At 39.7% G+C, this 25,868-nt stretch overlaps 1 protein-coding gene across 1 annotated transcript; it reads left to right on the forward strand.

Annotated features, from left to right (window-relative positions):
• cdh16 (cadherin 16, KSP-cadherin) lies at positions 1-25,158 on the forward strand. The gene is made up of 17 exons (XM_076077701.1): positions 1-51; positions 166-264; positions 2,175-2,309; positions 2,600-2,729; positions 3,519-3,677; positions 5,180-5,376; positions 9,253-9,378; positions 10,206-10,356; positions 11,326-11,538; positions 12,560-12,636; positions 15,356-15,547; positions 17,783-18,024; positions 18,108-18,238; positions 18,645-18,884; positions 23,078-23,194; positions 24,790-24,906; positions 25,058-25,158. Exons 1-17 carry the CDS (start codon positions 16-18, stop codon positions 25,156-25,158), a joined length of 2,463 nt encoding a protein of 820 aa, XP_075933816.1. The 5' UTR covers positions 1-15.
• The last annotated feature ends 710 nt before the right edge of the window (positions 25,159-25,868 follow it).

Below are 25,868 nucleotides of genomic sequence, written 5' to 3' on the forward strand. Positions count from 1 at the left end.
CATTTACAGGGACCCATGGCTGACAGAGGAGCTACGACAATGCTTATCATAGTAAGATGTTGTTTTATTTTAAATCACTCTTAACTGGAATGCTTTATTCATTTACTAGAATAAGTTACTGCATGAACAATGTCACTAAGGCACACTCGATATCTTGTTTTGCAGTTTGTGGTACTTTACACGTTTGCACCATGCTCTGGGGCAAATGTTAAAATTGGTGTCCCTGAAAACTACGATGGTATTTTCCCATGGTATCTGTCCAAGGTAAGGCATTTCAGTTCACTTGATGAAGATGAAGAGAGTGATCTTTCAATATTTAATTAGATTTAATGTTAAAGTCCACTGTCCTCAACATTGCATGACTACATTTTCTCCTGCCAGCCGTTTGAGTTTGATCATCTTTTAGTGCTGAGCAACGTGGTGAAAAGACCACAGAATTAGGCAGAAGGTGAAGGTATAGTTAGCCATAATTGCGTCAGCCTCTTTTGTCCAACTGCACTTATGCTTGAAGATGTATGAACACGCTGCCGTCATACTATAATTGGAGTGTTCACTGTGCTGTTCAGGCATCAGCCTCTGCATTCAGTCCAGCTGCGTGGCAGGCGGAGTGCTTTGTTCATACATGTCACTCAGACATCCTCTGGATGAGTATCTGGCACTTTGATTGGTTGTATCGTGACGTCACCACATCTTGTGTGGAACATGATTAATAATTGCTCTCTTTGCGTCGGACTGAGAGTCATTAACACTCTTCAAATAGCATGTCAAATGGTCACGATGGAGGAGTTGGATAACCGCTTTTTGTTATAAATGGAAAGGACATAATAATTGCTCCTGATTAGTTCAAAGTAAAAGCTCTTCATTATGGTTTGCTCATTAGAGACGGCTACACTTGTCAGTTCTCCTATTTGAACTGCTTGAACGATTTAGCAAACCTTGTAATGGACAACAATGCAGCATTAATCATCTTCGAGGTTACTGTGAATGACCAGCCCCCAAACACACCACCCACTCTAAATGTAGACATTTGTATCCTGAGATATTTTTTGCTTTGAAAGGACCTTCATTTAGGAAATTCAAAACATCTGAACCTTATGCTTACAGGTGTTGAGGCTGAGCCTTCTTCAAAGTATTACACATTTGTACAATTTTTATAACAACAATTTGGTCATCAGGCCAATTTAGTGGCAGGATGCTGGCAAAATGAAAATGTAAAGGATGATGGGCATTATTCTATATTTGTTGTATTGTCAACAAATCCCTTAAAAAGTGTTTGTCCATCTCTTAATACACTGGCACTCATTCCCGAACCCGCTGAAGAGATAAAGCTTTAAAAACTATTTAAACAAACTATATGGTTTAATTCATAAAGAGCTCAGTAATTCCATAAAACATCTGTGCACTGTAATTTTTTGCAAACATTTAAACAGCAGTAATTGATGAATTTGTTGTAGTCAGCAGCGGATAAATACACATTTAGTGCGCTATAGAGTATTTAAAGCAGCGAGATGGTGTATGTGGAACTGACTCAAATTAAACTACAGTGGCCATGTTTTTTGTGCCTGGTAATTAGGGAACATGTCCCCAAATGCAATGGTGTGGCTCATTAATGTGTTTTTAATCATTTTAGACAGCAATAGTGGTCTGTGGAACAGATGAATAAGTTAGTTGGATCAATTCATGGTTGGTTTTGGTCTTTTAACGGATTTATTGACCGTAAGAAATATATAAATTATCCCCAGACGTATCCTTTAAGGCATGTGGGACAAGTCTAGATCAGCTGAAACTAGCATAGGAGCTGTATTATTGTGTCTCAACATTTCACCACAACAGGTTCATTGTCCCTGAACATGTCACTTTTCACCAGAAAAACAACAAAATAGGTACCCCTAAAGCAAAATGTGAAACAGTCTCAGTTTTTGAACAAATTGTTATCAATGTGTTTCTCACCTTCCCTTTATTTTATGTTTTAATCCTGCTTCATGAGCTGCAATTAATCAACGTCTCAACCGAACATCCTGTTCAAATACAGTTAATAATGAAATCACTGATGACTGCAGTTACTTCCTTGCTGCTCCTCCTCCTCCTACACTTTATTGTCCCTGCATATGGCTTACTTTTAAACAGGAACACTAACTGATGTTGATGTTTTCATTTTGTTCTGCTGTGTACAGCTCCATAGCCTGCCAGGTAATTACAGCGACCTGGTGGTAACAGGGAATGATGAGGGGATATTCGGAGTTGACGCTCAGTTTCTCTTCGCTCTGAGACCACTGGACAGAGAGAAACAGCCGTCTTACTCGCTGCAGGTAGCATATCATCATTGTGTCATATCAGACAGAAGTGATAGCAGGTTTCTATACATAGATAATTAATAGTTGTTACAAATTCATTAATTCAAGATGCATCAAATTCACATAACAAATATAATGAGTTTTTTTCATATTCTTGTTCATCGTATGAGGTTCAAATGCTTATGTCCAATAATTATCATATTAATTAATTTAGAATGAATTTCTCTTAGATCATCAGATTCTCACCAGAGAGCGTTAATCAAAGATACCTACAGACTGTGCGCGTGTGTGTTTGTTTAATGCAGGTGTCCTTCAGGACGTCAGAGCACCGCCAGAGCTTCACTGTTGAAGTGTGTGTCATCGACAAGAACGACAACGTGCCCACTTTCATTGTGGAGAGCATGAGAGGCAGCGTGCAGCTCGGGCTTCTCAAAGGTACGAGAACCTTGAGCTCCAAGGGCACCGCGTTGCACAACCTTTTTCAGTCTGGGTCGCATGCATCAGTACCGCTACATGAAATACAATAACTCATTCAATAACTCCCAACAATGGATAAATGTGTTGAACGTGTCCCTGAAAAATGCAATTTAGACCTCAACCGTCTCTATTTATAGAATCAATGACGTGGCATACTGGATAAGTCAAATTTGGATTACACTAAAAAAGACTTGACTTCAGACTGTCCCATGGCTAGCAATCGCATCGGCTCAGATACAATACCACACATTTGTTTTATCCAAATTCCTTTATTTCCTTTGTACCTTGAAAGATGGAGAATAACCCCCCTAAAAAACACTTTAAAGCTCATTTTCAAAAGAGAACTATCATCTGACTTGCAGATGAGTTGCTATTGTACTGTTTGCTTGTTGAAGCTGTTTTTATTGCCACTTATCACTTAGAAATACAAGGGCACATGTACCTACAGGGTCAGTTCCTCCAGTAATGGCTTAAGATATTATTGGATCACGTTGTCTCATTTGCAAATCAGGTATTTCGTTGTAACATCTTTTAACTTGGTATCAATATACTTTTTTTATATATATAAAATCACAACAAAAAAAAAACATACATAAAATGCTTGTATGTGTTTGGTTTGGTGCCTGCTGATTGGAAACAATCCATGTTCTATCCTAAGAGACTGAATGTGCTTTGAATTTGTGGCGGGAGAGAGATGCGTAAAAAAGAAAGTAATATTTTTGACCCTGCACCACCTGTGTCTCTCAGGAATCCCATTCATGCAGGTGGACGCACTGGATCGTGATGACCGCAACACCGCCCACGCCGAGCTGCGGTTCAGGCTCATGGAACAGACACCCAGGATTCCCTCCAGCCAAATGTTCTTCATCAACTCCATCACCGGAGAAGTTTCCCTCACCGAGGAAGGTCAGTCCCACCTAGTGTCTGTAGGATAGTATCTAGTGACACGTTGTTTGTCTCCAACGGGAAGTTTTTATACAAATGTTGTTTTTTTGTTTTGCTCACGATGCAGGGATACAAGAACTCACAATGTGCTCCAGTTTAGGGTTAACTTCCTGCAACTTCAGAGGCCTCTTCTGTTCATACAGAATGCTTTTTATTGCATGTTAGCAATTTGAACAAGACACTTAGTTATGAAACCATTAGTCTTGTTTTGTTATTCCATTAGTTTTAACTAACATTTCCACGAATAATAAACACATTCCATTAACATTTAGCAGATAATAACAAGAAATGGCAGCAGAGAAATGTTTAGTACCAGTCTCGCCATTCCATAGTTTGACGACAAGTTTATTTTTAAAATGTGAAATACCGATGTTGGTATTAATGTTGGTTACATTAAAAGAAATGAAGGGATTCAAATAAAAAATAAAAAAGTTTGTTGATGTGTTTACTCTAAAACAAAAGTGAACATCAGCCGTTATGTTTATCAGCCTAAAAACAAACAGTGTTGGTCGGGCTCTAGAAAAATATGTAGTGCTGATTTGGAAACAAGCTCTGCATTGAATGAAATTTTGAAATGATGGTCTCCAAGAGAAGCTACACAGAGATGTGACCCCTCTCCTTAAAAGGTCTTATTCTTGTTAATTATACTCATTGACGTTTTTGAAATATGATGAACATGAGAGAAAAGCTTAAATGTATGAAAAGTAAAAGGGTTCACAGTTACATCATTTAAAAGCCAAACATGACACATTTCAAAGAAAAACAATTTTTTTGTTAGGGTTCGAGTCACTTGACATTCAGTCTTACTGCATTCTATATGTGAAATAAAATACAAATTAAGATGTGTATAATAAGGATGCAATTATGTTGGCCAATAATACTTCTTAATAATACTGTAATTACACTAGATGCAGTAAAGTCCTGTATGCTGGTGCTATTTCTGTAGCTCCGGTATTGCCCTTTGTCACAGCTTGGCAGGAGCTGGATGACTTTCACGCTCGCTGGTCCCTTCCGTCCGGCCCACACTGCTGCGGCTGGTTTCCACAGAGCTTCAGCAGTGAACATTTTAAATCACCTTCCTAATTTTCTACTTTATTTTCAGGTTAGCTGTAACTGATGGCTATGATTACCTCCCCAGTGGGTTGGTATTTATTCTCCATTTTAGAAGGAAATTGAAAATTAAGTGATGAGCACTTTGTGTAATGTCTCCATAACCGAAGGGAAAATATAGTCTGTTATAGATTCTGTGGTTTATAAACCATCGCATAATCAAATGATGTTTGTCGGTATTTGTTTCCTTTTTTGTGTCTCCTTAAATTAGTTAATTCCCTTTGATTCCTCGTATACGTTGCAAACATCGTGGCGTTAATCACTGCACAATGTATTCTGTAGATCTTTGTAAAATGAAAATGAAAGAATCATTTAAGGGGCTCTTGTATCACCTGTCCCACTGTGACCACCAGGAGCCTCTACTCTTGACCCGGAGATGTGCGGCCGTTACAAGCTCTCAGTGATGGTGAAGGACATGGCGGGGAGGGTGAATGCTTTCTTCACCAGCGGCATCGTTACCGTCGAGGTGACGGGAAACACCTGGGCATCGCCCGACCCTGTACGACTCCAGGAGAACCTCCCAGGCCCCTACCCGATCCCCATCTCACAGGTGGGACAGCCACACTCCGATCAACATGTGTTCACTCTGAAACACACATCCACAACTTTAGCACGTAGAGTGTTTTCACCCAATCTCCATTAAAACCACTTTGACTTATTTGATCTTTACCATAAATCATGCAAAACAACATGGGAGTAAGTGCTGACTTTATTGTTTATGCAGCTCCAAGTGTTATATTATGTTACAATAAAACAAACTCTGTCAATAGCCTGGGCCGGGTGAAGTGGCATGATATAACCAGTTGCTGGTTTTAGTGGCTCTTGGGTCCTCCTAAGTGACCAAATACTGAATTATTGATGCTGTTCAAATGCCATGGATCCTTTCAGGCTACCTCCTGACTGAGTCCCTTTAACTCCCATAATCACTCACTCTCCCACCCACCAACCAACCACCACCACCACTCTGAGAGGTATTATACAAAACCTAACAGATTAACGGCAGAATCCACCCTAAAATATTCTTCACATACTTGTTGTTTTAATCATATTGTATTAATATTTTAGTATTTCAAGCAATCTAGAAAAAAAACTGGACCAACTCCATAGACAGTAATTATTTATTTTTGTTGGCATACATACTTAATATCTGAACTACTTTGTAACCTTAAAGTCTGCTTTGGCAAAGTCATTGTTTTAACAGAACATTACTCAGCAGCTATTTTGATAATCAATCAATCTTATTTTTAAAGCAAAGATGGCAAACACTCTCTGGTTCCAGCCTCTCAGTCGTGAGGATCTGTTGCTTTTCTACATCATATACATCATTGTAAAGTTGATTTTTTAACATCATTGTAACGTGAATATTTTGGAGTTTTGGACTGTTTGTTGGATGAAACAAGATATATGAAGACATCATCTAGGACTGTCTGAAAACTGTGATGAGCATTTTGCTATTTTCTGGTAGTTTATAAACCAACAGAATAATCCACGAATCGAGAAAATACTACACCAGATTCCTTGAGGATGAAAATGATTGTTGGTTGCAGCCAATAAAGTTTGTTGAAATGAAAATGTGGAACTGAATAACGGAACAGCTACAGAAGTAACCATGGTGATTTTAGAGAATATAGGCACATTTTCAGATCTAAAGATGGAAATCCAAAATACATCAAAATACATTTTGGATGTAGTCTCTCCCTTAAAACAGTCAAAGCCCCAAGAGTCATTATTGTGGACCAGCTCCAAAAGTTGTCACTGAGTTCAGGTTAAAATAGATTTAAAGCACTGCTCTACATTAATGCAGTGCCGTAACGTGAATTCTGTTTAAAGGTTTCCCTCAGGTTCTCCTGTGTCTGTCCCGGGTCTTGTCTAACCTTTTGGTTGTTATAATATTAGCCATATCAGCTACATGTCTATAAATAACTCAAAAGCCCTCGGAGGTTTTCAAACACATGGAAACAAAAATCAGCCAGCAGTGGCAGTGAGGAAATTTTACAAATATGCGCCTGAACTATAAAAAACAAAACTTTATTCATTCATTACTGATAACTGTGATAACAAATAGGCTGGTAGAGCTGATACTGGTGCTGAATTGTGACGCATTGTGCAGGTTGTGAGAGTCGCTGTGGCCAGTAGGTACATCACAGTACCTCCCCCTCCTCCTGTTTTCTCCCACCTCCCCCACACTCGCCCTCAGCCTCTCATCTCTCCTGTTCTAACAGCCCCTTCCACCCACAGAAAACGTGTGGTTTCACAAGTGTAGGCACATTTTATTTTTTTATTTTATTCATAAAGGCCAGTTCAAATCTACAATAGTAATCTATCTTTTTGTTTCTTAGGTGTAAACTATAATTGCCGATGCTATTACACACAGCTTGGTGACTTTGAAATGATAATTCATTTTCATAATTTTTATATCAACGAACAGCATCTGTGCCTCTTTATGTAAATGAGCCTATGTGAAAATATTTCACTGAGCAGATTCCCTCAGTGTATCCGCTTTAATTTCTAATCAAAAAAATGTGTCAAGAGAGTGAGAAATGAAGCCTCTATTGTTCCATCACTGAAGCGGCGTCTACTTGAAAACTATTTCGTTACATCCAGAATCTAAAGCACACAAAACTGGATTAGTTTGACACGGATGTTTACTTGGGGGAAGCCTCGTTTTGCCCACGCTGAGTGATTGTCCTGCTGTGCTCAGTAGGTGGTGGGACTAACCGCTGTTATGACACATGCAGAGATGAATCTCACCTCCCCTACGGTCTCAGATAAATGGAGCAGTGACGTTCTCATCCACTCATCTGTAACAAATGTTGTTTTTTTCTTGTCTAGCGTACTACTTTATGCATTTCTGCCATCATATTTCTCTGTGTAAAACTCAGTTATAAAACTAGATTGCTGTTGTGATTAATTTGACTTATTCTGCAATCAGATGAAAATAAGCTCTGGCTGTAATTTTAAATATGAAATCCAGGCATTTGTTATCGGTACTTTTGCGTCACTAGGGCTAGGGAGGTTAATTTCAATCTGGTATGTATTGCATGTTTCTGATTGTCTGTCTAAAACTTTGATTACATAATGCAATCAGTGTAGAACTACTTGAACTCTGTAATGCAATCTGTTGAGACGTTGGAGTGGAAGAGAGGCCTCGGAGCCTGTGAATGAATGAGTCAAGGCTCTCAACTGCATTGAATTGTCAGTTTTCATAGTCAAATTAAATCGGATTATTTGTTGCAGAATTAGTTTGAGCCACACTAGACCTTCGTCGTGGCCCCTTAATCACTGTTCAATATTACAAATGATAGTTGTATGAAGGTGATGCTTTAGCTAACATTAGTCATCACAGGCGATCTCATGTTGGTATAAATAACGCTAACAATAAAGCTGCTGTGACCAAAATATAATTTTAACAATTGATCACATTAAATGCTAATGTTGCTCAGTATCTGCTGTAAATAGGCAACTGTTTGCTAATTTAGTCGCCATCTTAGTCGCTAAATGAGGTCATAATATGTCAGTGTTCTGTTTACAACTTGTTTTTGTTGCTGCCAAGTAGCCAAGATGTTCTTTTTTTATTATTAATCTGTTATTGCTGGTTTAATGTTTCCAACCGCAAAAACAAAACAACTCTGTTCTGCCCTCCAGCTTTTGAACTGTATTTCAGCAGCTGATTACTCTTCAGTCCACAGTGTCTTGGATGAAAGCACACGTAGACACGAGTCACTCTTGACGTAACACAAGCAAGCGGGCAGACAAAAAACGTGCTCTGCAAACTCAAACACTGACGGAGGCAAAACAGATGACTTCATAGATGTTTTGTATAGACCTTTATATCGAGCAGTTGGTGATCATCAATCAGCTCTTTAAACCTATGTCTTTAAAGTTCTGAGGTCTAGAAACACACCATACCGCTGAGAGGCAGCCAGCTGTGTAAAGCCGCTTTGTGTATATAGAAGCATAGTGTTTGGGCAGCCATCTCCAAAACAAGGGAGGAGTGTGTGACAGTGAGTTGAGGAGATACACATGCCCTGGGTGTCCGTCAGCTGTGCTGTGAACGGGCTCCTCTCCTTCTTGGGTGCTGTTTGACGGCTACTAGGGCCCTTTCAGCCCCACTGCACAGCCCTTGACAGAGGGCTGTAAAGCAGAGTGGAAAATCCCCTTCAGCCTGCATAGTTAGTTTTGGCTGTGCTCTCTGTTCCACATCATTGTCAGTGCATTTGGTTTGCTCCTTATCATGTAAACAAATGTAGCTTAGCTTTATACTTATACATCATGCAGGCCCGTGCTGAATAGCTCTTTAGGATTATACTGCGTGGTACATTTACATACGCTTTATAGATCCTTATTGTAGAATTACTGTCTTGAAAAATTGTACTCAGATTTTTGTTGTTGTTGTGTGTGTGTGCTTACGTGTGTGTTTATGTAGGTCAAATGGAGTGGAAGCCAGGTAGAGTACAGTCTGGAGGGGGAGTTTCCAGAGATGCTCTTCACCATCAGCAGAGAAGGAGTCATTTATCTCAACGCCCCTCTGGACAGAGAGACACAAGACCAGGTCTGTATAACTGCAAGCTAAACATATCCAGCATAATAATACATGTCAGTTTATGATTACTGGTTAAAGCGTCAAAACATTAGGGCTGCAGGTGCTACACTGTTCCTTTAAGAGAGACAGAAGCAGGTTCATTGAACTCTGTCACATTGTGTTGGTCTCACGTGTGACAATAAATCTGTGTGTTTATACTATAATCTTAATATAAAGTTAGCTCTGAATTAAAAGCTCATTATTTTCTGGCTCTCACAATATCCTCTCTATGAAAACCAACAGAATCACATGTTCGTACTTATTTTCAGCAACTGTAGTGAATTCAAAATGCTGAAGAAGAACAATATGGAGTTACAGATTTGATGGCACTAAACTATTTATCATGTTGTTCCCTAAAAGATAACTCCTTTTCTCTACCCCTAGTGACGGAAAGCTTGCAGATGCATGCTTACCATCACTCCAAAATATGATTGATAATCTGTGGAGGCATTAAAGAGCCACTACATGCCAAACGTCACTTTTCTAAATACAGCTCCATCACTCAGTATCCTTCATGAGTGATGGTGTTGATGGAAACTTTGTATCGTAAGCCGCCCGCTGCCAGAGGTGCAGAATGATGAACGTAGAGGTGCCTATTCACAGAGGTTGTTTCTCACTTTTATTTATTTTATTTTGTTCACCAGATTTCCCCCATTGCAGGATCCTATCCCATTATGCAGTGGGGATGGGAGCACCCTGCACTGCTTAACAGTCTGCCACATCCGTTGACCAGATATGTCTAACCACTCTGTGTCTTTGATACGCTACAGACATTGTGTCTCTTTTTGCCTTGTCAGTTCCAGATCAGCATTGTGGTTGAGCGTCCAGATGGCAGAGAGATTGCCAAACCTGTGGAATTGAGGGTGATGGTGGGCGACGCCAATGATAACAGACCCACCTTTCCACAGGCACAGTACCATACTGTGGTCAAGGAACTGGCTGCTCGAGGTAACAGATATGTATACGTTTTCATATTTATATTTTACTACAAGCTCTCAGTTTTTTTTACTACAGATGAAAAATAGCCTTTTGGCTAACTCTGGCGCATTTGCAGAAATGTTTTTATTAATGTGCACTGTCCCGTTCCAATAAACCAATAAATAAATAATTTTCTCTATGACAACATGTGCTACAGGTGGATATTTATGTATTGCATAACAGAGGTGATCAAGCTAAAAGCCAACGCAAAACTAACATGTCAATAGTCACAATGTTTCCTTGAAGAAATACTTTGGTCAACCGTATATACTCAGTACATAATACTACTCAACAAAGTTTCACTAGCTTTTTTGTTATATTTCTAAGTCCTGATGAAGTGAGGGATCATTATAAAACAACACAATGAGACCTCTGAATAATACTTTGTCACATTTACTCCATAATGGGAATCTTGTTTCACAACAAGGCAGAGGAAACACTGGCTGGAAGGGACGTTGCAGTGATGAAAGAGCTGAGAGTGCCAGATACCTTTTATGAAAGCAGATTGGGATTTTTGCCAGGACAGCGAGGAAAGCACCCTCGCTCATAAAAGGCACATGGTGTGTTGTGACATATCAGGCTCCGGCATAAAAGCTTTTTTGTTGATGCTTTAATACGCTGGATTCTGGGAAATGAATTAGACAGGACAATCTGTTAATCTAAATGGAATTACTGAGTGAGGATTAAATGAGAACGCTATTGTTATATCCTTCCCCTCCTTATTCCCATTCAGTGTGCTCTGTGACCGTAACTTATTGCAGAGAGAAAAACGTTTTTATTCTTTGGCTGTATTACAGAAACTACGAGAGGCTAAAGTCTAGTGTAGTAGATAATTAGATTACAACATTTAAAAGAAAACTGTGTGTTATGATTGCGTCTAAAGAGATCTTAAGACACTCGTCTTTCAGGACTGTTCTTTACTGGTGTATGTTTCCCCAGGGACAGAAATCCTGACAGTGCAGGCAGCTGATAACGACGATCCCAAGACGGACAATGTGCGGATATTCTATCGTTTAGTTGGTCAAATTCCAGAGAGTCCTCGCGCCCTCTTCCGAGTGGACCGTGACTCAGGGGTCATCTCCGTCCAAGCAGACAGTATGGAGGGAACAGCACCTCAATACACCCTCACCATCACTGCTGAGGATGCCAAAGGTGACTTTGCATCAATGTAAAATACAGCCTTCCTCATGTTGTGATTCTTCCTTTTGCAACCCTTACTAAATCTCACAAAAAGGCATAAATACCATTTCAACTGTGACTTTCCTGTTATTGAGGTATTATGTTGGGGGGATTACAGAGCCAGGTTTCCAATCCCAATCCCTTTTATTAATTGATGGTGTAGACTACATGGCCAATCACATTGTCCTTTAAATAAGAAAGATAAGAAGAGATAAGATAAGATAAAAAAGATAATAAATACTTGCCAATCTAGCTGCAAGCTATTACAGAGGACATTACGTTTAAAGTCAAGATGAATTTAAAAGTGCCTCTTTGACCATTTTAGATCATTTTGTGCACCTATTTAACTATATATATATATATATATATATATATATATATATATATACAGTATATACTGTAATATCATGTGCTAAATGTGCTTATTTTAGTTAATCCCTCCCAATTATATTATGACATCCATCAATCATTCGTCACCTTTTAATGATAAGGGAGTTGTGTGTGGAGCAATCAGATGCAAAGGGTTTAATTTAAATCCCTCTTGTAAATGTACAACGCTCAAATATTCTGTTTCACTGGGAAAAATGTCGCAGTCCAGAAGCTAAAGACGCTCTAACTCTGTGCCGATGGGACTTTGCGGTGACAGTTAAGAGTAGGCAGAGAAAACAAAGCAGTGATAAAAAAACTTCTAAATCAGTCACTGTGGGGAGTAACATAATGTTCGGATATGTAAAACACTGCAGCTTCCATCACGACTGTTACAAACAAAAGGCTGTTGGCGTTATAATCTAATAAGTAGCTTCATTGACACTATGACATCCAGAGATGCATGTAGTATAGCCTCTGGGGTGACAGATGTTGTTTGCATGACTCACGCGTCAGGTCGTGATGGAGACAAGATGAGGTACTTGCTGTTCCTTCAGCATTTTCAATTAATTTGTGTGATGGGCTGACCCTGAGTCACTAACAGAAGCTGTGATGATGTTCCTGGCAGGTCTGAACAGTTCGTGCACTGTGGTTGTGACGGTGCAGGATGAGAACAACAACCCACCAGTCTTCTCCCAACACGAGGTACGAGAGCACATGTTCAGACAGAAACTCTTCTGGTGCAACAGTCTGCTCAGGACATGATGAACAATACTTTTTAAACAAAGGCAGGCCAAACATCACAGGCCATCGTAAGTGGCTATTGGACTGGTGACTGTGAATCCGCTCTGCAGGTCACTGATCTAATTTTCCTGGCGGGGAACTAGATATGCCCTCTAATCTCAGGCTTATAGCGATGGCACCATCATGTTATTGGAGGAGTTTTATTCAGTTCTTTGTCCTCAAAGTGGACTGTGTTCTGAGTTTAATCTGATTAAGATTTCTTTGGAGAGTAGTTTCCACTCATTTGTTTACAATATAGTCAAATCTACATCATGACGACACTATACTGCTACTAAATGCCATTAACGTGTTAGAAATGATGTCAGAATCACAGCTATTTCAGCAGCTTACTGCTTTGAATCTACACAAGAGAGTACTTAACGTGGCCAAAATATTTTCATATATTAAACAGACACTTTCTGCTTAAAGGTGACTGTAAAAAATATTTTTTTATCAGAAGAACGGCAGCTGTGGTCACGGTGTATTCATGTTAGTTACAACACTTTCCAATGCTGATAGGTTTTCACAGCGGACAAAGGCAAAAAAAAAAATTCAATAGAAGCTTCTTTGTGTTGAAAATAAGAAATCAAAATTCAAATCCACAGAAAATTCTCCAACCATTCTCAGCATAATCTACTTCTCCCACTTCTTGTTTACAGCCACCTTTGAAGCCTTCCTGAGTTGAGTCTATACCCCCGCCCACATTGACTTTGGGTGTTTAAGATAAGCAATAGTGGGGTCCTTGGGTGGCGTAGAGGTTAAGGCGCCGACTACAGCCCAACATCCCTTGTTCACTTCTGGACAGGGACTCCATGTCGTTTCCTATCTCTCTCTCTCTCTCTCTCTCTGCCCTCATTTCCTATTTCTCTCTACATTCAGTTGTCTAATAAAGCCATAACATGCGAAAAATAATAACAAAAGAAAGATAAGCAATTATGTCAATCCAACAATTAATTACTTTGATTTTGTACTGCATCCATTTATATTTCATTCATATATTTGCAATAGTTTATCATCTTTGGAAATTACGCCAATACCGTTGCTGCATGCCCAGCATGAAATGTGACAGTGGTTTCCCTCATTTTGACGTAGCTGCTGGAATAAAAGAGAAATTATCTAAAGATAGGAAGTTACAGGAAATCCCCTCACTTTTCACCCAAATGTGCCCTATAATAGAAGAGAGAAAAGTGACCAGGGCTGGGAGTTACGTGGGAGAGCCATCATGCTGTGATAATGGGGAACCCGCCTCTGGCTGTTCTCTCTGTCAGACCACATTGACATGAAAGGCTGCACAGACATTGTGAGCTGTGAAGGAACATTTTATTTTGAGCAGGGAGAGAAGGTACCGCCTTTAAATTTAAAAGTGGAAATTGGCCGTAGAGCTTTGCCATGAATATACAGTTCAATCACAGGAGACGGTATTGTTGAATACAGACTTGACACAAAATTGGGCAGTATATATATATATATATATATATATAAATATATATTTCTATACAACATCTGTTTGGTATTCTTTACACTTTAGGATTCAACCAAAAATCGTTCAAGCATGGCTGAAAGCTCATTTCAAGCTGTTACAAACAAATGTGTGCACTTGCTGAGATAATGGCCACTACATGCACACACACACACACACACACACACACACACACACACACACACACACACACACACATATACACAGAGGTGGAAAAAATGCTCTTGAGCAGGTCACGCCTGAGAAGTGCAGCTTTTTCCATGGCAATGTGAAGGCAGCACTATAGGGGGGGATGTGGGAGGCGAGTGGTGACAGGGCTGGGTTCAGCGACCCTGTAGATGGGGCGGCCAGATCAGAGGAATGGCTGCTTCACTAGAGGACATCTGTGAGTGGCAGATTAAACGGCTGTCTAAACACACATAGGTGTGTGAATATAGGTTAGCTAACACCAGGAGGGCAAGAGGGGGCAAGCATACACTCACATGTATAGTCACATATATTGTCACGACAGCACGGCATATTGATAAGCAGATAGTCAGTCAGCTGTGACTTTTATTGGCGACCACAACACCATCAATGGAATTATCAAATATTTAATGCAGCTGTTAATGCAGAGTCAGTTGAGAATAATATGTGTATTGTTCAACTTTAAATTATCCCGCCTCCAGTATGTATCTGAGATAACTACATTTCGGAGATCTTTGTGTGTTTATGGATTAGAAAAGAACATTATTTTATATTCTCTCATCATTTCTTTTAAATTCATCATATCTAGATCAATATTGTGCAATTCAGTATAAGTCAGTTGCAATAAACAATTAAGTTATGTTTTATAATAAGGAGTAAAGTAGATGATTACAACAAACATCAATCAGTATTGTGAATAGTGATGATAATGCAAGTTTGTGATTTGCTTTATTAACGTGATCATGAAATGGTCCTGTTTCCTTACCTTGTTTTTTTCCATAACATTTTCCTTGAGGGGTTTCCTCTCAGTGAGGTTTGGTTTGAGTTTACATGTGTAAAGAAAATTGCTGATTTGATTAAATTTTATTATAGATCATTACTATATATTTGTCCTCTTTTAAGTGCATTTTAACAGTGTCACAAATGAATGGTTTCTGCTGGGTAAGCATATATTTCCTGTCTCCTTCCCATCAGTATGGGCCCTTTCACATTCCAGAGGACGCTGCAGTAGGCACCACAGTAACAGCTGTGCTGGCAGGGGATGCAGATGTTCGAGGAGGAGACAGCTGGCAGGTGGACTACCATTTAGAGTCTGGAAACGAGGAGGAGGTCTTTACATTAGTGACAGACAAGCAGACCAATGAGGTCTCCCTCATCCTTTCAAAGGTAATCAACACAAACCACACGGTGACCTCTAAACACACACATATGACCACCTTATTAATTATTTAACACATATACAAAGATCAGCTCAAGACTCCTGTCAAGTCCAAATTAAACAGATATGTTAATTGGTTTCTTTATCCTGTTTAGGACGTGAGAAGGTACAAACAAATTTCTCCTTTGTCTGTGTAGTCCTAAGAGATCATTTTTACAAGGACATGGTTTTAATATCACAGTGTGCACGTGTGAGGCACCGATGAAAGGTTGGAAAAGAATATTCCAATGCGTCAATACTGACGCATTGACATGCCTCAAAAAAAAATGAGTCCAGATGACAATGGAATGTTTTAGCCCAATAATCTCTCCTGTCCTTCGGGGTGAATCACCCTTAGCCTGCCCCGCATAATCCCGCAGGATGTTTTAGGGATGCATGAGGGAACGGGTGTGTGTGTGTGTGTGTGTGTGTGTGTGTGTGTGTGTGTGTGTGTGTGTGTGTGTGTGTACTTATGGTCTGCTCTCTGTAAGTGGGCCAGGCAGGAGACAGTCTATTATTTTCAACCCCTCTGTGGGAGTTGACGAACGTGATTGAACTGTGAGCTGCACACGCTCTGCTGAGATAAAGCAGGAGGTATCTAAAAGCTAAAAATGGGTCACGTTTTTATTTCAGATTAACACAAGAGGACTTCTGTTTTTTAGAAATGATATCAGGCAGATTCAACTGTCATCTCTTTGAGCAGCTGTGTTTAAAGCTCTTGTATTGGCCTTGTGAGTTATCACAACTAACTTTGTATTAAGGGATACTGTTGTTTATTTAGCTTTCTTTAGAAAAAAAGAAGTTTAAATATTTCACAAAAAAAACCCAGTGGATTAAAATGCACTTGAGCAAATGTTTTAATTCATCGTGTTACAGCGTGAAGTCAGCGCCAGAAGGCAGACATATTTAATTATTACGAATCACACACTGTTTACAGCCCAAGTGAATAATTGGACTGTGAGTTGACACTAATGGCAGTTTACCACACAGGCTAGAGGCTGCCGATTGCGGTAAATGTATAACGAACTGGTGGAAGAGAAGGGAATCTAATCAGGATGAAGACGAGGAGAACAGCACCTTACGTCAAACACAAAACCATTTTGTTAAAGAAAAAAATGAAATAAGAATTAATTTGAAGTTTAAATGAATTGGAGCTCGTTGTAGCGGTTCAATTAATCATGTTAATGTATTATTTTATACCATTAATTAAGTAATTCAAAGTTATTACTATAAAAATCCTAACACATATTTATCCATTACTAACTAAAGGTGTGAGTCATCAGTTTAAAGTGAAATCTTGAACTGTAACCTAAGAAAACTATGAGAATGACGTAACCTGATATTTTCTGAAAATATTGGATGCAGTGCAGGTGAGGGAAGGTTGATAAAAGCGGTCCACAGTATTTCAGCGTACAATATGAACAAATCAAAAGTAGTATCATCATGTGAAGACGTTGAGTAATACAGTGGTTCAGATATAGCCTCGAGTGAGTCCACGCACATGTTCTGGTACAATGAGTAGTTTGATGCATCATTTCCAGTCAACGGTAGTACTCATGCACCCTCCAAGGTCTGCGTTTCTTCTCCCTGGCAACAGAGACGCACTCCTGCCTGAGCAGCATGATGTCAGGCAGCGCTGGTTTGATAACGTCTTGTTTCATGGGCAGACAGAACACATTTAAGGCTAAAACCTCACAGCAAATACAAGCTGCAATATTAAAAAGATTGCATTAATGATTAATGATCCCTTAAAGTATTAAAATCACTGACTGCAATGTAAACACTATTATAACGCAGTTCATCTTTCTATGCCTCAAATATTGTTGAGAAGTCTAACTTTTTTATTGTGATTCATTTGTTTGTATGTGCTTTGCATTCTCTTTTACAATCAATAATGTATATATCGAATACCGTGCATTGTACATTCAAATCTTTTTAACAGTGTATTGAGCTCAAACAGTGGAATTTATTTCTTTGTCCCATACAGGAGCAGTTGTTCTAAGTCCATCGTCATGGAAAATGTTTCATTAGTGACACAGTGAATTAATTGGCTCATCTCCCTGTGACCATTTTTGTTGGCTCTTATTGGAAATACAGCAAAAAACAGTAAAAACTGTTTACACTGTTGGCGCCGGTGTGTGTGTGTGTGTGTGTGTGTGTGTGTGTGTGTGTGTGTGTGTGTGTGTGTACATGTGGTTCGACAGGTCTTGGACTTTGAGCGTGAGAGTGAATATATCCTCGTGATCAGTGCTCAGAACCCAGTGGCTCTGGTCCGGGGCCGTTACGGACCTGCATCCACAGCAACAGTCTCCATCTATGTCGACGATGTGAATGAAGGTCCTATCTTGTCTCAAAGCCATTATGAGGTGACTGTCAGAGAGGGCGAGGAACCAGGACGGGTTATCGCCACCATCAGAGGTTACGACCCTGATTCTCACCCCATCAGGTAAACCTCAACTGATGAATGCTGTCGGAATAATTATCTACTTTCAGAGTTAATTTGACAGAGTTGCACACATTTTTCTGCAGATATTCTCTTCAAGGGGACACCAAGAAGTATTTTTCAATAGGGAAGTATTCTGGTGAACTGAAGACTGTGCAGGCCTTGGACAGAGAGGAGAACAGCACGTACACCATGGAGGTCATTGCAGTGGATGGCCGTGAGTTCGCTTTCATGATTATAAATGCCACACAAGTAGTTGATGAATCCATCACTTCTAATTAATTAATAATTCACCTAAATGTTATTCAAGGTGTGAACATGAATAATATTATTTGATTTATGGTTTTCTAAACATATTCTCTTAAATGTGAAAAAGCCATATAGTCACAAGTTATTTTTTTCTATTGAATAATCTTAAAGTGTTTAGAATATAGATGTAGAGCAAGAGACAGAGTTGCAGAAGAGTGAGATCAAGAGAAAGCACTATGAGTGCAAGAGAACAGAAAACAACCCAAACAACCAGCAAGGAAAGTTAGAATGTACTGAGCTGGTGTACTATGATCCAACCTCATATATATTTGTTGGGGCTCAAATCTTTTCCACATCTCTCGTGTTCCTCTTAGGAAACTCTTCCTTATCTGCGTCCACCCTGGTGACGGTCCAAATCCTGGATGTGAACGACAACAGTCCAGTGCTGGTCGGAGACTATTCCTGGAAGTACCTGTGTACGCCTCGCTGGGAGGACCAAGCTCTGGTGCTGGCCTCACGGGACAGCGACGGGCCACAGCATGGAGGACGACTCAACTTCTCCCTGCGCAGCGATGCCACAGTCCGTCGTAACTGGAAGCTTACACCTATTAATGGTGAGGTGAATGCAGACTTGTTGAACCTGGTCGACCCACAGCATGCAGTGTTAGTCTTATGATTCACAGTGAAAAGAGAAGACAAGTAAGGTCACATTGTTAGAAGAGACTATCCTAAGCTAATTTTCAACATTGATTTTGTCGGCTAAACAAGCTGAGATGTATTTGAAGCCATTATTCGAAGTATTTTTATAATAATATGTTTCAATTATCATTTGGGTGTTTCAAGTATCAGTTATGCCCAAGTACTCTGTCTGATTTTGGGTGCCAATATGGTCTCAAAGCCAGCCATCTTTAAGCCTGCTGTTGATGTAAGTATTAGCCCAAATTCTAAAATCTATCACAATTACTACATCAAATCATTTGATTACTAATCTGAAAAATGTTATATATTATCCTGTAGTTTAAGATTGTTTAAGATGTATATGTTAAAGTTGTGTCTTCTGGTATGGTTCAAGTAAACTGCCATGTCCGCTTTGCTAATAATAGGCCTGCTTTTTAAAAAATTTAGAGAGTGAGGAAGATAATTTATTGGAGGACAGGTTGATGTCATACAGCCACAAGGCCTTTGGACCTTGAGTTTGCCACAGTGTGCTAAATAGTTTGAGTTACTCTGACTTGAAAATAGGCGATGTAGCGTCTATGAGGACGGATAGTCAAAGAAACAGAGTGATCTGGCCCTGAAGATGTGCAAATTGCTCTGTTCTATTTTCTTCCTGCATAATTTCGTCGGTCCTGTCTGGGAAGGAAGGTGTAATATAATCATCCTTTTTTTGCCGTTGTAAAGTACTTGCTGGGTTAACTTAAATGCCAACTATTTACTGCAATGACGTCTGTCATTAAGTCATTCATACAGCTCAGCCTCTTCCCTCTCAGGTTTTTTTTTAATCTCCCTCTTTCACTCCCTGTTCCTGTTGGTATTGATTGAGCCGAGCTGTAATTATATCTTCTGTGTAATTTCTTTGCCGTCACCGCTGGGTTCCTGCCAGCTAATGGAGGCTAAAAGAGGAATCTCCCAGAATGCTTTGCACCTAGTCGCAGCCAGTAATGGTCGTACCAATAAACTGTGTACTTGTGCAGGTGTAATGTCTGCTGTAGAGTTGTACGGTTTGCGCGACACAACCACAACCTCTCATGCAGAGAAGAACACGTGTGTGTATGCATGCTTGTGTGTGTGTGTGTGTGTGTGTGTGTGTGTGTGTGTGTGTGTGTGTTTACTTGGACTATATATCTTTGTGGGGACCAATTTGAGTTTTAAACCTTCAGAGTGAGGACATTTTGGAAAGTGAGGACATTCTGGCCGGTCCTCACTTTGGGACAGAACTTTAAAGGTCTGTTTTTAAGGGCTCAGATTGGTTTCATGGTTCAGGTAAAACTAGGTTTTGGTTCGGGTAATGCTTGGGGTCAGGCATTTAATTGTGATGGTTAAGGTTAAGGTAAGGGGCTAGGGAATGCATTATGTCAATAGAATGCTGAAGGGATGACATATTTTTGTAGGCCAACCCGAGGTTTAACATCGCACTGGCTCCCTCAACAATAAGGCAATGGTATTTTTCCTTTGGATGTTGGATTATTGCAGAAAATAAGCTCTGTAGCAAAGACAATTTAATGATAACTACACGTTTTGTTCAGCGAGATAATGTTCACAAATGAACACCAATCTAATGATTTTTGAAGCATGAATGCAATCACCAGAAGTTCAAAGCCAACGTTAGGCTATAAATTAACTCCACTATGGTCGCATGACTTCACATCAACACTTCTAAACTAAAGGTGGACTTGTGTATGGCAGGATGACGTTTAGTAGTCTCATTCAGCCAGTAGTTGGCAACCGCCTTCTTAAAGACACTTCAAAATGAACGAGAGGGCTACGTATTTAATGTAAAAAAAAAAAAAATCTCTTAAAAGTGTGTTTACCACAGACCTTATTTCAGGCAAAAAACATTGACTTGGATGCGAGTGCCAAAATGCAACCTAATTTATGTTTAGAAGTAATTTCTGCAGCACTCTATGAGTGACTTTGTTCACATGCACATCGATATTACACTATCATTTTGAATATGACAGTATTTCAAATTTGATATGGGTCATGTAAATGAAATTTTCCGTTTGGATATTACGAAATAGGTCTTATCCCGAATTAAGCTTTTTCCGATTAAGACATGTGGGATATGCCGATAATATTCAGTTTTCTGGGAACATTCTTTAGACAGCGCATTCGTAATATGAGTCTTAAAGGTTGTTGTTGTTTTTGCTCTGTGTGTTGTACAATAGTTATACACAAACAGTTTTGATATGCACACATGTAAAAAAAATACCAACCTTTTTTAAGAAGGTGGTTGAAGGAATGAAAGAGAGAGGCTGCTTGCACGGTCGAACATTCTGCCACCGTTTACGTTATGGAGTATGCACAGCTGCATGTAAACGGGAAGATTGCTAGAATATTCATTTTCATTAGCCATGTCAGCTAAGTAGCAATATTGTCTTTTTCGGAATACGGACAAAAAAAAGAATATTTGGTGGATGTAAACGTAGTCAGTGTCCTCACAAAGATAGAAGTACAAGGTTGTGTGTGTGTGTGTGTGTGTGTGTGTGTGTGTGTGTGTGTGTGTGTGTGTGTGTGTGTGTGTGTGTGTGTGTGTGTGTGTGTGTGTGAGTATGTGAGTGTGTCATGGCCATTCATCTCAAGTCTTTCAGAGACTCTCAAATGTACCATGTCTAGAATAATTGGCAGTTCTTTTCAATGCAGTATTCAGTTGATGAAGCAGCACACTTTTATTCCACTTACCTCCACTCTTAATAGCTGTTCACAGCAGTAAGGAGAGAAATGTGAGATATACAGTCTTAATGTAATGCATTTGATAGCACTATAATGTAAAAATTACTTTTTGGTATCACTATCATTCAAAATAGTTCTAGGTAGGTAGGTGGTCACAGATCCAACCTGTGAAAATGTCAGATCAGAGGAGAAGCAGTGCAGATAGAGGATCAATTACCAGCCTGCACAGCTCAATTTTCCCTGACTGACAAATGGAACATGAAGGAGAACGATGGTGAGGTGCGAGCATGTAGTTTAGGACCCTCAGATAAGGGTTCAAACAACTTGATAAAACATTTCTCTTTAAGGAACAGGGCTTTTACGTCATGCAGCCAGGCGTGTATTTTAGACTGATTTACAGAGATAAGATAAAGAGTCACGCACTCCAGACCACTCCACAGCTCCATCAGTCTCTCTTATTCAGTGTGTTGTGTAGTTATGCAGTTGTATGCATGCTGTTTTGCTTGGTTTTGGTTCCTTTGCTAGTAGAAAATGGTCAAATATTGTTGTATACATATCGGATATAACTAAGCATTTAGCTTAACTTTTCTGGTCTGTGATGTACAGAACTGGTACTAAATTGTATTGCTGCACAGGAAGGGATGCTTTGTTGTCGTTATGTGCAGAAAATATGAAAACAATATTGTTACTATAGTGCAGGGTTCTTCAACGTTTTTCAGGCCAAGGACCCCCAAACTGATAGAGAGATGGAGCAGGGACCCCCGACTATATACATTGTATAAAATTGTGTTTTATATTAAATGGGCCTAGTACCGTGTATACCTCTTTATTGTGCATTCAATACTAAGCTATTCAAATAATACACAGGTTCATATGTTTTTATTTCAAACATGTGCAAGGTACAGTGAGTAGGGTGGCTGTGCCACTGCCATTTATAAACATACCTTGTCAGCTGATACCAAGTTTTTTTTTTTTGTTTTTTTTATTGTCTAATCAACCAAAGATTTCGCAGACCCCCTGCAGTACCCCTAGGGGGTCCGCGGACCCCCTGTTGAAGACCTCTGCTATAGTGCATGTGTTTCTCAATCCACCAAATACAAATACCAGGGGGCATGCACTTATTTATTTCTCCAACATTATCAAAAGTACAACAATTTGCAGTTGTGAATTTGGACCTTTGTTTACAGTTCTGCTATTGTGCCAAGTTTAGATTGAGTTTGATAAGTACATTTGATGATAAGTAAATGTAATCAAAATGTAATAAGAAAAACAAAAATAAGCAGTCTTAGCCTTTGACAACCTTTACCTCCTCATTGAAGAAAAATTGGACAATGTTATATGTGTAACTTCTTTAAATACAAAATTGCAATTAACATCCCATTGTTATGTGTCATTTTTGTGTTTTGTCTTTCAGATACTCACACCAACCTGTCGTTAAACATCCCGTACCTGGCTCCTGAGGTCTACACTGTGCCCTTCACCATCTCTGACAGCAGCTCTCCTCCCAGGAGCACCTTCATAAACTTGCCAGGTAATGTCGACTCTCCTGCTGATAAGCTAAAGCAAATACAGGGAGGTTATGGGACAAGAGTGTAGGAACAATCAATACAAATCAACCCCTGTGTGTGCCAGCTTGTGCTAGCACTGTTGTTGTTTAATAATGATGCAATGGAGCTTTACAAATGATTTTTCCAGGCTTGTGATTACACAGCTCTCTTAAGACTGTGCTCTGCCCAGTACAGCCTGCTGACACCTTATACACATAGCACAAAACAACACATAACGTCTCATTCACAGGTTAGAATAAACTATATGGTTCAGGGAATAATGGGTATAAGTGTGCAGAGTAATGTCCTTTAGATTTCCTTTAGTTTTGCTTGCTGTTTTGCAGTTAAATTCAGTTTGTGTTGTCACTCACCCTCAATATGAAATCATATAAGCTGCAAGCAGCAATGAACCTCTGTGCACATACGTAGAGAGTAATTGCAGGGTGCTCGTTAACGTAACCTTGCATTTTCGTGACCCTCGGACACTAAGCACACAACTTTGATGTTATTTCCTGCGTGGCGTTGGAAATGATGTACTGCAAATCACTTCCTGTGTCCGCTATTTCACATAAGGCTGACTTCCTGTTGTCAGTAGATGGGCATGTCTTCAGGCCTCCAGCATGTGAAATTTGGGGCAGACTGGACAATGTAAAGTCAAGTTACATAAGCTTCCTGTGTCATGGCCAAACATACAAATTGCCTGCCTCACACACAAAAGCTTACCTGTAAAGTGCCAAAAAATGGCGTATTGTCACAGGATCTATGGCAGGGGTCACTAATAGGGGGACTGCGGTCCGAGTCCGGACACAGACGCCGTTGTATCCAGACCCGGATTTATAACCGATTGATAATTGAGAATTACTTAATTTTGACAGAGCGCTTCTATTATAACAGGCGCAGCTTTTCCAGCCTAGCACTCGTTCAGCGGTCCAGGAAACACACAGACTCCTAACACATTCATTCACTGCCCAACAGTGATGTTATAACTGAGAGGGGAATAGAGCTGAAACAAGTGGTTTCAATAACCACAGATAAAGTCCATGCACACAATTTTCTCTTTTTACAAAATGAGAAGAAAGGGCTTTTGTTTTCGAAAAGAGTTCGAAAAGAGTTCGAAAAGAGTTCGAAAAGGTTTGTATAAAATATAAATTTTGCAAACAAAATTGAAAATGTCCGACTTCCGGTTAGGCGGAACTGAGGAAAGCCAAGTGAAATATGTCCGAAATGATGAGAGCAATATGGGTACCAAATTCTGTGAATATCGGAGCAACTATGTCCCAACTAAGGCCTTCCACCCATTAGGGGGCACTAGGGACCGTTGGGCCTCTGGCACTGAAAGTACTTTGGCCCTAACAATACATATACGTATGGGCAGGTAAACATTTAACACATTTCACCTGTCTACTGCACAGTGTATATGAATAATTCTCAGAATTCTCAAATAAATCATAAGTAAAATTGTTTATAACTTCTGTGCCGAACATCAACCCTAAATATAATACAGAAAGTATTTCAATGAGTCGTATTTCCTCTTTTCCTGTTTAGTCACAACTAATCTCCCTTGCTCCTCACCTGTTAGTGACAGTGTGTCCCTGCAACGTTAGAGGGAACTGCAAAATGGCTGCAAAGCAGTTGCAGGGCATGCCAACTATTCAGTCTGCAGTGGGGATTCTGCTTGGCACCTTTGCAGTCATCGGTAAGCAGAGAGAATGACAAACAGTTTTACTGCCACTATAACATATCATAAATGTGTGTGCAGTAGTATGTGGTAGTCTCTACAGGGCCATTGTACAATAACTGTGCAATGCTGTTGATTGTCTCTGTGGTTTTTTGTTTTTCAATTCCAGGGACTATTCTCATTGTTGTGTTTGTGAGACTCTCCTACCAGAACCCCAAACGGCCGAGCAAAACTAACCAGGAGCGAGTTCCCCTGAAGATTTCAATCTAACGATCAGCCAACTGGACCCATGTAACAGTGTTGCTTTCAGGGCACTGAATTCATCAACTGACTGTGAATTTCTGAAAATGAATGTATGTTTCAGTTATTGGATCAAAGTTTAGTTGTACACTCACCTGAAAGCAAAATTACAAGATATTTTAGATTATTAGAATGTATGTTCCGTGCTTAGGCCTGTGCCTGGGACAGGAAGTTTGACTTTTTTATTGCTGTAGACCTGTTATTTTGTTTCAAAATGCTGCCTTTTCACTACAACAGAGTAGTAGGATGATGGTTTAGAAAAACAATTGACTAATTGTGAGAATAAAGGCATAATATTACAGGAAAGAAAGTTGATATATTTAGACAATCAAGTTGTATTTTTTGTGAAAAAAAGTTGTGACATTTTGAGTTTAAAAACAGAATGAGTAGGATTTCTCAGTTGTGGTTTGTAAACACAACATTCAAAGTTGGCCCCTCCTCCTCAACGAGGGTAACAGTGATCGCCGGCGGGTGAAAGCCAACTCCAGATTCACACTCGTTTTGGCACAAGCTTTGTCTTCTTGGTGCTTCACCTTGCTATATATGCGTTATTTTGGCACTGTGTCCATCATTTTTATTGCTTCCTCTTGGATACATGCTTACGATCTGGCACCTGGTTGCTACATTTTTATAAAGGTTGAAGCCCAAACACAACAAAATAAGAAAGTACAGGCAGAGGG

The sequence above is a fragment of the Anarhichas minor genome, unplaced genomic scaffold, assembly GCF_050575085.1.
Source record: "Anarhichas minor isolate MPS153535 unplaced genomic scaffold, ASM5057508v1 ptg000062l, whole genome shotgun sequence".
NCBI lineage: Eukaryota > Metazoa > Chordata > Actinopteri > Perciformes > Anarhichadidae > Anarhichas > Anarhichas minor.